Source organism: Varanus komodoensis, unplaced genomic scaffold (genome assembly GCF_004798865.1).
Source record: "Varanus komodoensis strain SLA01 unplaced genomic scaffold, ASM479886v1 scaffold2, whole genome shotgun sequence".
Lineage (NCBI taxonomy): Eukaryota > Metazoa > Chordata > Lepidosauria > Squamata > Varanidae > Varanus > Varanus komodoensis.
The window spans coordinates 45,535,238-45,549,564 of NW_025335568.1; the positions used below are offsets into that span (position 1 = coordinate 45,535,238).

The 14,327-nt window shown below is 39.5% G+C and overlaps 1 protein-coding gene across 8 annotated transcripts in view; it reads left to right on the top strand.

Annotated features, from left to right (window-relative positions):
• SNX13 (sorting nexin 13) overlaps window positions 1-14,327 on the top strand; it is an 89,455-nt gene that overhangs the window by 18,725 nt on the left and 56,403 nt on the right. For 7 of the 8 annotated variants that reach the window (XR_006414616.1, XR_006414617.1, XM_044429361.1 and 4 more), the window contains exons 2-4: window positions 8,557-8,669; window positions 10,350-10,452; window positions 11,162-11,251. Coding sequence is in view for 6 of the 8 variants with exons in the window: in XM_044429361.1 (XP_044285296.1) it covers window positions 8,557-8,669; window positions 10,350-10,452; window positions 11,162-11,251 (306 nt within the window). In the remaining 2 variants the exon portion in view is untranslated. The remainder of the gene's footprint in view (window positions 1-8,556; window positions 8,670-10,349; window positions 10,453-11,161; window positions 11,252-14,327) is intronic. The other variant, XM_044429366.1, reaches the window with a different exon arrangement.

The window sequence follows — 14,327 nt, forward strand, 5'->3', positions numbered from 1 at the left end:
CCACTTCCTCTGTACTTATTTTAGGTCATATGTCCTTAGTTTGGGACTTTGATAAACTGGTATCTGAAAAGCACAGATGGAGCTAAAATAAATAGTAAGAATGCTCAAAAATGTAATGTTGATCACTGCTGTGTAGGACAGTACCTCTCAAACTCAGAAGATGGCTACAATTTTTCTAAAAAAGAATGACAAGTTGTCAAGATCCAGTAGGTTCAAAATAAAAAACTGTACTTCCTAGATAAATGCTGCTGCTATGTGCCATCATGTTGCTCTGACTTAAAGAAACTCTTTGAGTGAAAGTCTTCCAAAAAGGCCTATTCAGCTCTTCTAAATTCAAGGCTGTGGTTTCCTTCATGGACACTCTCCCCAGAATGGTTCCATTGCCCTAGTAAACAATGGATTTTCTTGTCCATCTGACAAGCAGCCAATCCTTTCCCTGGTTCTGAGTTGCCAGTCAGACCATACTGACTCCATTGTACCCAGATTCAAGAGAAAGAAATCTCTTTTCTACAATAAGTTGTGAATTCCTGCTGAAGCTTGGTAAGAGCTTAAGGACAGGTCTGTTGTTGCAGTGCAGATGCCTTAAGATTGATGTCTTAAGTCCAAGCTCCTCTACTTAGCACATCTGTGGAACAGTAAACTGCATAGGTGCCTAAATTATGAGATATATTCTAGAATCCATCTCAGAGCTGGGAAAGAAAGATTATTAGTCATCAGGAGAATGAGATTCTTCTGGAATTTCCAGTCAGATGGTGATGGGTGGCAGACAGGCACCAAAAACATAGACATTGGGAAATGAAGTTTAGGGTCTTTCTTTCTGGATACTAAGAGTAACTTTCACAGGAAATAGGAGAGCTTAACACAGGCATCAGAGGAGTTTTACCACTGTATTTTCTCTGGTGCATGTGCTAGAATGTAGGTTTGCCCTGAAAATGACAAAACCTGATGCATGCACCAGCAGAACTGCCCCATGGATGCAAGCACCCCATGGAGCCTGCAGGTCTCCAAACAATGAAGTAGACACCTTAACACTGAACTCTGCTAGCTAGACTTTTCTGTTTATTTGTCATTTGCTACTGAATTATCACTTTAAACTACTTTCCAGCGTAAATCATGATTTAAATCACTAGTCAGTAAGACTGTATTTAAATCATGGTTTTATCCATAATTTGCACAAATGCCTGTCTTACCTGTAGTTAGAGAAACTTCATTAAAATATTCCCAAACTGGGTCTTATTTACAACCTGCAGCAATTATAGGTTTTCTCCTCTTGGAAAAGAATATGATAAACCTCACAAAAAGACTTGCTCAGTATTCTGCTCAAAATGTTTTACAAAGACTTGTGCAGTATTCTGCTCAAAAGGTTTCACCTTCATTTTTACTGTTTGCCCCTTCCTCCTCATACTTAGCTTCTTGTGCAGATCTATTCTACTCCCAACAGTCTTCTATTTATTGAATTTTTTGAAACTTAGCACTTAAGCAGTAAAGGATTGATTCTGTATACACAGATTTAGAAAAAAAAACAATGAATTAAGGTCTTTTGCTCAACTCTGTATGTTTATTTTATAACCTTTTTTTGCTGTGAAGAAATGGTGTGTGATCTCTGCAGATTCATATTCTCAGTTTTGAGAACCATAAAATGAAGCAACTGTGATAATATCTTCTAGATAAAAAATTGCTCAATAATCTTGCAGAAACCTCTGGAAGAGCATGGTGTTGTGAATGGATTAATGGAATTCATTTACCCATGCATGAATATATAGCCTCATGCTACATAATTAAAAACTAATCCTTATTTCATGATGGATAACCTGTGGACTATAATGTATCTTAAATAGAAACCATTAGATAGATTTTTCCTCAAAAAGCATTTTATTTAAAAATGACTTTAAATAAAAAGCCAATTTAAATTTGAAAATATATTATTTTAAATCCTTTTAAAAAAAATCTACCCTATTTCCTTCTATTCTGTACTTTTTGCCTGAATCTTTTACCATGTTTTCACCAAAATGCAGACACTGTGCTTTCAGAGTGAAAGAGGAGATACTCACAAGGGTCAGTGCCATGCTACTGGTAATGCCAGTGCTGATTTAACATTCATTCATTCATTCATTCATTATTTAGCAGACTTATATGCCGCATCGTTCGCCTAAGCCTCGGGGCAGCTTACAAATAAATAAATATCAGGAATACAATAAAATACAGTTGGAGACATCCTGGTCAAAGTTGTTAAAATCAATAAATAAAATCAACAATTAAAATGACGTTTAAATAAAAAGGTATTGGCCTGGTGCTGAAAAGCAAATAACGATGGCGCCAGGCGGACCTCTCTGGGGAGTGCATTCCATAGGTTGGGCACCACCGCAGAGAAAGCCCTCCTCCAAGTACTCACCCTCCTAATGTCCTTCATGGAGGGCTCCCGGAGAAGGGCCTCTGCCACCAATCTCAAGGAGTGGGAGGACATGTATGGACATAAGCACTCCTTTAGGTAACCAGGACCCAAGCCATTAAGGGCTTTATAGGTGATAACACCTTGAATTGGGCCTGGACTTCAATGGGGAGCCAATGAAGCTGACGGAGAACTGGAGTTATGTGAGCACAACGCCCAGTCCCCGTCAGCAACCTGACAGCTCTGTTTTGCACCAATTGAAGTATCCGGACCGTCTTCAAGGGCAGCCCCATGTAGAGCGCGTTACAGAAGTCTAGTCAGGAAGTTACCAATGTGTGTGTCATTGTTGCCAGGCAGTTGTTCTCCAGGTATGGACGCAGCTGGTGAATCAGCCAAAGCTGAAAGAAAGTGCTCCTCGCCGCCACTGTAACTTGAGCTTCCAGCAAAAGCTCTGGATCAAGGAGCACTCCCAAGCTGCGGACCTTGTCCTTTAGAGGGAGTGCAACCCCATTCAGGACAAGATCAAGGTCTCCTTCCCCGAAGCCTGAGCTGCCTACCAAGACCTCTATCTTGTCTGGTTTGAGCTTCAGTTTATTGGCCCTCATCCAGCCCATTACCTTGGCCAGGCACTGGTTCAGCACAGCCACTGCCTCACCTGGATTGGTGGAAAATGAGAGGTAGAGCTGGGTATCATCAGCGTACTGATGATTCCGCAGCCCACACCTCCTGATGACCTCTCCCAGCGGTTTCATGTAGATGTTAAACAGCAAAGGGGACAAAATGGATCCCTGTGGTACTCCATGGCATAGCTGCCATGGTGCAGAGCCATAGTCCCCCAGCACCACCTTCTGGAATCGGCCATTGAGATAGGAGCGGAACCACTGCAAAGCAGTGCCTCCGACCCCCAATCCCGCTAGCCTATCCAGAAGGATACCATGTTCGATGGTATCAAAAGCAGGTGAGAGGTCAAGGAGGACCAACAGGGATGCACTCTTCCTGCACAGGTCGTCATACAGGGCGACCAAGGCAGATTCAGTACTATACCTGGGTCTGAGTAATTAGGTTGCTGAGTAAAGCCTGTAGCCTAAACTTTGCTCCTTGAAGGATACAAGAGAGCTACAAAGAAGGCCAACAGAAGAGTCCCCAGTGGGATCTTTGGCCAGCTGTTTCAAGAGGTCCAGGAGTACTTGGTAACTTGAAGATACTGGGTTTGGTTTACTATTGGTAGGGGCATTTGGTGCCACTTGGCCTTGCACTTGTAGCCAATGTGCCCTTTTTTGTTGGCCTTTGTCCATCTCTTCACTGATTTCATTTGCCTACCTAACTGGCCTTCTACCGTATGGTTTCTCGTTGCCTTTAAAGTCTGACAGGTCTCTATTGTAACCTTGACCTGACATTTCCTTTCATTTTGAATGGCATTTCTTTGCTTTATTGGTTGTGTGAATGTCATAAGCTGTGATGAACCACTGAACTGCAGGTGCCAGCTTCACAGAGATCTGCTGACCCAGGTTAATCATTCCATTTATTTTAGCAAGAAGGAATAGGCTGTAGCATTCCCGCTGAGTCTTATTTGAGCAACAGTTTTTCAAAATTCTAATGTGTTCCTGTAACTTTAGTTATTCTTTGGTCTTTGCTTCTGGTTTCCTCTCCAGTTCTGCATTGATTTTAGTCCTTACTGGCTTGTTCTGCAGTTCTTAGCTTACTTCAATCTACTGCCCAAAATTGCAAGTGGAAATACTTCCTGTATACATCTTGAGCCATCCAAAGGGATCTTGCCTAACATTTCCTTGTTCTAGTCTTTTCTGAGCATTCAACCAGTGTTGATGCTTATTAATCAAACTTGAAATTATTCTGTTTCATGGAAAGTTTATCAGCCCTAATTTTAACACAGTGTGAGATTCACCTTGTGATTTACCTTTAAAAATTCACTATCTGTCCTGTGGTATTTGCAGGCTGAGTAAGCTTGTGATAACAACATTCACAAGATTCTAGAAAACTGCTCTAATGTAAAAAGTGTTTTTAACAGAATTAGTTTTTCTTTTATGAAAAAGGGAATTTCTCAATGCTTTTGCTAAAAACAGCATGTGGTTTAATTTGATAGGACAAGTGGCTTCTTAGCACTTTATATTTAGTTTTTTAAAAAGCTGAGATCTCCCCCCACACAAGAAATAAATATCCTTATAGAAACCACCTTCTCCCTGGTTTAATGTATTTTCAGATTTCCACTCCAAAAATAAATATTTTTCCCTTTAGAACATACACAATATGGACATTAAAATCCAAAGTCATTTGAGTCCTTAATAAAATATATTATAATTTGACTCTTTAAACAATGAAATATATAGTATTTAATGAGTATAAACAGTGTATCAATGGACTATGAATCTATTTAAGAAGCAAACAACATCTTAGAAGATCTCATATACAGCAGTCAATTTTTTCATAATTGGTTAATTAAAGAACAAGGCAACAATAATAATAGAGAGTACAGTGCTCAAGTAAGACAAAGCTTTTTATCTGAAAGAAAGAGAAAGAAATTCTTACTACTATGAAATAGTAATTTCAGTTGCAAGACTTGCACGGAATTATATAGTATATCTTTATACCCTTTTTATTTGAAGTACATGTGTATGTGTGTGTATAAATTAGGGAAAACTTGAATTTCTGGGTGAAAAAAAAAACTAAAAACAAAACATGTATAGCTGAAGCCAATTTTGCTTTCTGGCTATTTTCCTTTCTGTGGTGTCCATTATCTTTTGTAACCAAAATTGGTTAAGAGTAAAGGTATCTTCGTGGTGCTATAGTTTTAGACTGTTTTCATTGTTTGGTCAGTTTAAAACTCTTTCTTTACTGGACACTAACTTAATTTTAAAGAGAAATATACCTAAATTTTGCATTTCATAGTAATATATTTTCTTCAAGGTGCTGTCAGGACTAAGCTTTTTCTGCACATCTTTTAAAAAATGGCTGCAGAACTTCTGTGCCTTGCATTTTATTTTGTAGTGGAGTAATCTGGCTGGATTGAACAGATTTGGGACTACCAGCTAGTCATATCTCCTTTGTAAAATATGTTAATCCTTAATGGCTTTAGTTAGCCACAGATATTTATTTAAGGTTTCTTTGCATTAGAGTTTTATTCCAACAGTATCCCACTGTGTTGCATTTCCCCTTCCTTAATGGGGCTTTCCACACTTGTTTTTTCCCATCTGCAACATAACCCCACAAAGCACAAGACGTTTCAGGTGTGGGAGGAATTTCCCAAATGCATCATTATGAAAGCACAACATACCTTTACACTGGCAGGGAAATCACAGTTGTGATGCCCCTTCCTTTTGTACTCCTTCTTTCTGAAAAACTCAGCAGCCATGGCTTTGTTATGGATGGTTGCCATTACAGTGCAATACGCCTTTGAAACACCCTTCATTCCACTCCATGTACCAAAGTGTCATTTTTTCAGGGTTGTCACATGAAAAGATATAATAAAATATTTACAAAATGTGAGGGGTGTACTCACTTCTGTGATATACTGTAGATATTATCTAAGAAATTTTGGAAAGTTTTCTATATTGGAAGTTGCTGAGCTACAAGTTCCTATCCAGATGCACCTTTATGGTGGACATTGGGGATGGATATTTGGCTTGTATTATTTGCTGTTGCAAACTTTTCTTCTACCCAAAAGCAAACGAATGCGGCCCTCTTTCTTGCAGACTTCCTCTACAATTTAGTTCCACTGAAGTCAATGTGATTGATTTGTAGGGCCATCAAAGATGATTTGATTTACTTCAGAGTGAACATGCCATTGAGCTAGTTGTTTCTTTAGGGAAAGGACAAAGGAAGCAGTTCAGAAAGCTTAAACTGACCACAAACATTTTTTCAGAGTGAGAAGAAGAGCCATCTGCAAATCAGAGTGGGGCAGGCATAAGGTGTTAGCAGGGAGGCCAGACAGAAACTGAAGGATTTTCCAGTTGCCAAAACCCCTTGAATGTTCTTGCATCCTTCCTCCAACTGTCTCTTTCACTGCTTCTTTCACCCCAAATGTCCAGATTAAGGATTTTCTGTTGCTGCAAAGCCCCCCCCCCCCCCCATTTTAGTGGAATCAGCCATGCAGAAAGAAACAAGGAGGAGAGAAAAATCAAAGGATAGTCTCAACCTGTTGCAAGCACATGGAGCAACAGTGGAAGAAAAGAATAGCGCAAGGCACAAAGTGCAAATCAAGGTGGTACCAAGCATCACTCCTACCACCTTATCACTCCCAGCATGACAATCCCAACATGGCCCTTCTCAAGGGATAGCGAAACATACCATTGTGCTCAAAGTTTGGTGCCAAGTTCAAAGCAAAAATAAAGGTTATTTCTTCATGTAAAGAAAAAGTAGGAGAAGCAACTACGAAGTGTGGGACAACCACTGGATGAGGATGATGTTGTGAAAGGCTCCATAAATTTATCTGAGTGAAGGGATTATGAGTGCACGATAAATACCTTGGGTAGAGAAATTTCCAAGAGTATTTTGCAAGATTAAGAGGAACTCTTGACAGATCAGACTGAATGGTTCACCTTGTTTCCCACAATGGTCAGCCAGATTCCTCTGGGAAGTCCACAGGCAGGGTATGAAGAAAATGGCCATAAGAACATAGAGCTATATTGGTTCAGAATAAGTGTCCACCTAGTCCAGCATTTTGTTTACAGTGACCAACCAGCTGTTCATGGGAATCCACAAGCTGGACATGAGTGCAGTCTAATTATACTGTTGGGGCTTCAGGATGAAAAAAAAGGAGCTGCAAAGAATACTTCAGATCGATTCTATGGAACAAATTTACGCGGTATCTAGTATCTAGTACCATGGTGGTACAGTAAACAGAATCAATGAGAAAATGGTAGTCCCCAGATAAACACTTTAAAAATGACAAGGAAGGAACATTATAGTGGTGGGATTTTCTCTGTATGGCAGGAGGCTTGGCATCCAATAAAAATCAAAACTCCGAGGGGAATGATGAGATGAGAAAACCAGGGGGCCAACCAAAGGATAAAGTGTTTTTGCTAAAGAATAGCTATAATGTAATAAGCCAAAATGTAGGAAAAAATGATAGTTATAATGATGGACTTGCATAGTTACCTTGATGAGATTTTCATTATTGCTTTCAATAATGAAAGCAATCTTGATGACTTGAAAACATCTTGATGACTGTTTTCATATGGCCATGTAATGCTTTGGCCATTTATCTTTTTAAGGCTTACTGATTTGGAACTCAGGCTTGATAAAGATGTAACACTGTCAAATGCTGTTGAGTTTCATGGCTATGTTTAGGGAAATCACAGAAGCTTCCTATGGGATAATATGCTTATTCCTTTCTACCTTTTCCATTGGACTTTCCCTTTCTCTCTGTTTTAAAGTTAACAGTTATTATTTAGGTTTCTGGTAACCCCAATGAAATGACAAATAGTAGGTAAGCGCACTTCTGACCAGAGTGCACGTGCTGGCTCTAGTTTTTGATTACAGAGATTCAGAGCTGCAGACATTAACTTTGAAAAGAAATGGAGGATAGTTCTCATAAAAGAAGAACCTATAAGAAAGGAGAGTAATCCTCAAGTAAAATATCTTTAAACTAATCTCAAAACTACTTTTGTAAGACTATTATCACTCTTATTTGTATTTCTTGTACTACTATATTGTTTCTGGACTTTTTTTAGAAATGGTATTTAAATATTGTAGTTATTAAAATAAAAGTGCTTTAACAGGAATGTTTTGCATTTTGTTCATAAAATATTGATTGGCAGTAAGTGAAATTTAATTTTCAAATCACATATTTGTTTGGGAATGTTCTAAAGAGTATGTTAGAGTGGGTCAGGAAACAAAATGCTCCTTATCTGTTGTACCTGACCCACTTTAATCATAACAAAAAAGCAGGATTTAGGAAATGGGAGGAAGCCACCAGATGATACAATTTCTTCCCAGAGTACCTGTGTTTGGTTTTTGTGAGGCTGTTAAATGTAGTTAAAATAATAGTCTAAATCCATTCTCTGTGGGTTCTATACATAGGAGCCATTTAGAAGGAATTAAATTGTGTCTGTTAAATTCCAAAAATGTAATAGAACATTTGACAAATGTTTTTGTTGTTTTCTGATACAAAATATAAACATTATTTGTTTTTGTGTCTTGCTTTTTTTCAGGCAAGTCTTTCCATATGGGGATGGGGAAGCCTTGGTGTTGTGCTTTTTCTAGTAACATTTGGACCATTTGCTATATTTTATTTTGCATTTTATATCCTCTGCTTTGTGGGTGGGTAAGTATATCAATTGTATGTTTGATCTACATAAAGAAGGCATTAACATTAGTAACAAAGTGCTGCATTTGAACTAATTTGGGGAGGGCTTAAAAAGGAAAAAAACCTCAACAGGAAGAGATAGTATTCAGCAGAGCATATTAAATAGGTGCCTAGCATTTTGGTCTATGCAAAGACTGCTAAGTATTAAGATTCCCCCTGCAATCACTGTATCTGCTTGGTAATATTATTAATTCCTTTTGCTCATTTTGTTCGTTCTTGTCATTTTTAAAAAAATGAATTCATTGTATTTGGGTATTATTGATGGAGCATTGTTATCCATTACATTTAAAATATTTAATTGAACTTGTCTGTGTTGAGGCTTGAACTTCAGAGTTTGGATAAGGACATTTAATAATAAAGGAACTGTAAAACATGTAGACCATAAATTAACCCAATAGATTTATATGTAAGAGAATAATCCTGCCACTGTGTGTGTGGAGCAAGGGGTGATATCCTCTTCTATTCTGCTAACTTTATTGGCCAGGAAAGGAGATAGGGCATATTTTCTCACCTCCTGAAGAATTAATTTCATCTGCTCTAAATAGTTTCTAGCACTCTTTAGGAGCATATTGAGGCAGTATGGGCAGAAGAAGAAATATTGAGATAAAGGAATGAGAGAGATAGCCTAACAGCTGGGAAGAAGAAGGAAATAAGAGATAGGGAATAGAGTTAAGCTAGAGGATAGACAGGAGTGAAAAATAGCAAGGTAAAGAAATGGGTAGAGTGTGGGAACAAGCCAAAGAATTGATGCTAGGAGGCAGAGAAGTAGCAAAGCTAGGGACTGGGATTCAAGGGGAAATAGCAATTCAAATGGGTATAGAGGAGAGAAAGAGATAGTAAGGAAAGAAGTAGTAAAGTTATACTTACTAGGATAGTAAGGAAAGAAGTAGTAAAGTTATACACTGGGAGAAGAGAAAAAGAGAAAAGGCCTGTTTGTAGAGGAAACTCGGTGGGGCTGAAAGAAATTCATCCCTTCCTGTCTAGCAAAAAGCTGATCAGGAGCAGGTTCAGGAACAGGAAGGATAATCTGTTTCTTTTTTTAAATAACAGCCCATTTTTGAAGGGAGCAAGAAATACAGTGCTTTACAGATGCTGGTAGAGGTCCCTGCAAATGCCACATTAGAGACCTCTGCTTACATCTGTATGGAAACCCCACATAAATAACTTCTGACTTGTAGTTTTATCTATCCCTCTACAATAGATTTCATGTTATCAATATTGTTACTCTACCTCTCTCTTTGCATTATTATTGTGTTAAATTTTGGTTTGTATATTAAACGGAATTAACAGTCTATAGTTTTTCTACTCACAATGGACAAATAATTCTAAACACCCTAAGAAGCAAAATGTGCTTGTTTAAAAGGGTTCTTTGAGTATAGCAAAACTATGCATTTAGCTTTGAATATAAAAAGATAAAAAGATGACAATGATATCCTGTTCTAGCTTTTAGCTCTTATTTAGAGTAATAGTACTGCACAATCTTATGTATGTTTGGAGTAAAAAAAAAGTCCAGCTCCTTCCTACATTCTTCAGCAAGTAGTACTAGCTAAGCAGTAATTGTTTTGTGAATAGGATCATATTGCAAGTCAAGAATATGTCTCAGCCTTTAAAAGTTACAATATATTTTCATTCTTCTAGGGGCTTTGTGGTAACACTCTTGTTTGGAAAAACCAATTCAGAAAAGTACCTCGAACAATGTGAACACTCCTTTCTTCCTCCAACACCATTTGGAATTACTAAGGTAAGCAAGATGCAAAACTTGTATGGACAGGTATAAACACTTGGAATGGAACAATACATGAAATGTCTAAATACATTTGGACTTTATTTCTGATATAGTATTTTAAGTATGTATTCTGAAAATTAGCCTCAAAGTGTGTCCTTGTTATCAATTATGGCAGGAGCACTACCTCAAACCTTTCACTTTTAGGTTCTGCTCCTTCAGTTTAAGTTATTTGGGTCTTTATAATCTTAACCTGGAAGCAAATGTTGTGTTTTAAGTAGTTGATAGAAACCTGCAGTGTTTTCTGTAAGTTGTCCATAACTGCAAAGACAAAGCGCAAGCAACATGGAACTATTTCTGATGGAGTTCTTAGTTTTGAATCTTGTTTATTTGATCTTCATTCAAAAGATAGATTAAAAATTGTTGCCTATTTCTATGTAAATTTACTTCAGTTATGCATTATTAGTTAAGAGTTAGCTTTCTCTAGTGGGATTTAGATTACTTCTGAATGTAATAGTGACCCCCATCCCTTAGTCATATCAAAAAATATGTTTGTTTGATAAAGCAGGAGAAAAACATGAAAAGCCCCCTGTGTGTAAGATAGCTATAACTGGTATATTTTTCACTGAACCATTTAAGCATAAATGTGGATCAGAATTTTATTTTCTGTGAATTATACTGTGAAGTAAACCTGTGAACTAATCAAGTCCAATTTCTCCCACTGAAGTGCATAGAAGAAATGAAACAGGAAAGCAAGCCTATTAAGATTGATAGAAGGCTAACTGGTGCCTATATAATCGATGAACCTCTGCAACAAGTGAGTATTAATTTTTAAATAGACTGTAGCAACAATATTCTGTGACCTTTATTATTTTATTTATTTATTTATTTATTTATTTAAAAATTTCTATGCTGCCCCATTCGCCGAAGCCTCGGGGCGGCTTACAAAAGATCAGTTAAAATATAAAACACTAGAAATATAAAACACATTAACATTATAAAATAAGTCGCCCTGGCTGAAGAATTAAGCAAATAATATTAGCAATTAAACTGTCGTTTGAATAAAAAGGTCTTCGCCTGGCACCAAAAAACAAATAACGATGGTACCAGGCGGACCTCTCTGAGGAGCGCATTCCATAGATTGGGCGCCACCGCTGAGAAAGCCCTCCTCCAAGTACCTACCCTCCTAATTTCCTTCACAGAGGGTTCCCGGAGAAGGGCCTCTCCTGCAGATCTCAGGGGGCGGGCGGGCGTATATGGACGTAAGCGCTCCTTCAGGTAGCCAGGACCCAAGCCGTTTAGGGCTTTATAGGTCATCATCAACACCTTGAATTGGGCCCGGACTTCAGTGGAAAGCCAGTGAAGCTGACGGAGGACTGGAGTCATGTGAACATAATGCCCAGTCCCCGTCAGCAACCTGGCAGCTCTATTTTGAACCAGTTGAAGTATCCAGACCGTCTTCAAGGGTAGCCCCACATAAAGCGCGTTACAGAAGTCAAGTCGGGAAGTCACCAAAGCGTGTGTCACTGTCGCCAGGCAGTCGTACTCCAGGTAGGGGCGCAGCTGATGGATCATTCGAAGCTGAAGGAAAGCGCTTCTCGCCACTGCTGTCACCTGAGCTTCCAATGAAAGCTCTGGGTCGAGGAGCACTCCCAAGCTGTGGACCTTGTCCCTAAGAGGGAGTGCAACCCCATTCAGGACAAGGTTCAATTCACCCTCTCCAAAGCCCGATCCGCCAACCAACAGGACCTCCGTCTTGTCTGGATTGAGCTTCAGTTTATTGGCCCTCATCCAGCCCATTACCTCGGCCAGGCACCAGTTCAGCACAGCCACTGCCTCACCTGGATTGGTGGAAAACGAGAGGTAGAGCTGGGTATCATCAGTGTACTGATGATTCCGCAGCCCACACCTCCTGACAACCTCTCCCAGCGGTTTCATGTAGATGTTAAACAGCAAAGGGGACAAAATGGACCCCTGCGGTACTCCATAGCATAGCTGCCATAGCGCAGAGCCATAGTCCCCCAGCACCACCTTCTGGAATCGGTTATTGAGGTAGTAGCGGAACCACTGCAAAGCAGTGCCTCTGACCCCCAATCCCGTCAGCCTATCCAGAAGGATACCATGGTCGATGGTATCGAAAGCCGCTGAGAGGTCCAGAAGAACCAACAGGGACGCACTCCCCCTGTCCTTCTCCCTGCACAAGTCATTGTACAGGGCGACCAAGGCAGATTCAGTACCGTACCCGGGTCTGAAGCCGGACTGAAATGGGTCCAGATAATCCGTTTCATCCAAGAGAGCTTGGAGTTGTCCCGCCACCACCCGCTCCAACACCTTGCCCGGAAACGGGAGGTTGGCCACTGGTCTATAATTAGTGGCCATCTCTGGATCCAGTGACGCCTTCTTCAGGACTGGTCGGACTACCGCCTCCTTTAAAAGGGGCAGGCACCTGACCCTCCCTCAGAGAGGCGTTAACCACTTCCAAGATCCAGATCCCAATCCCGTGCTTGAAATTATTTATTAACCAAGATGGGCAAGGGTCGAATAGGCAAGTGGTGGGACGTACTTGTCCAAGCACCTTGTCCACATCATCAGGCCGCAATAACTGAAATTCATCCATTAATTTTGGACCAGACGGCAGCATTGGTGTCTCCCGAGAAACCTCTGAGTCACTAGTAGAGTCTAGCTCGTGACGAATCTGAACGATTTTCTCCCTGAAATGCTTGGCAAAGTCGTCGCAGCAGGCCTTCGAGGGAGGAACCAGATCTTTCTTAGGACCTGGACAAACCAGGCCTTGCACCACTCGAAAAAGCTCCGCCGGATGGCATTTTGAGGAGGCAATGGAAACGGAAAAGAAATTCTTTTTCGCCGCCCTCACCGCCACAGCATAGGCCCGATAATGGGCTCTCAAGTGTGTTCGGTCAGATTCATCCCTAATCTTACTTAAGAATTATGTTTTGTGGAAGACTAATCCAGATGCTAAATGTTAGAACTTCCAAACTGATATACCTCAGGTCCACACATATTTCCAGTCCATGTCATCATGCAACTCAAGTCAAGAATGTATTCAACTATACCACAATTATTTTGGTATGATTTATCTCACATTTTCCAAACAAGATGCTAACAGGGACTGCCTAGCACGGTCATGTTGGGCTAGTACTTTCTCATCTGTACTGGCTGTTATTCCATATCTGGGCCTGATTCAGAATGCTTGTATTAACATTCAGACCACTAAATTTGGTCCAGGTTGCCTGAAGGATTGTCTCCTCCTGTGCATATCTGCTAGAACCCCTGGCAAGGGAAATAGGTGGGTGACTACTAAAACGTCCTTTTCAGTTGTGATAGTCCTGCTGTGGAAATAATTTGCCAGAGAACTGGCATCTACAGGTTCTTCTTTCAGTGCTAGGTAAATTATTTTTCCAGGAATTTTAGTTTCATTTGTTCTAAATCCTGTATTGTATTTTAATTTTTTTACTGCTGCATGCCTCATTCTGATTTTTTACTTCTGTTTATACAGTAGTTTTAACCATAGTTGTATACTGTATTTTATGTTATATATGATGTTTTTAAATTGCTTGAAATTGTTCTGAACCACCCCTAGAACGTCAGCTCTTAAGTATTAAATGCAAAAATAAATAATTAAAAAATAAATTAGTACACATACTTAGTACCTTTATTAAGCCACCTTTGTCACATATAGTAACCCATGTATGTGTATCAATTGATGATCATTAGCAGAGAGATTTTTTAAAGTTTGTACTCTCCAGAATCTTTCCAAGTTCCTTGCTGTAGGACCATTTTCTGTAGGAATATCATTTCATGGAAGATAACACTGTCAGTGGGTAGTAATAATGAAGGTTGTATGCTACCTTCAGTTTTAAAGGCAGTATGTC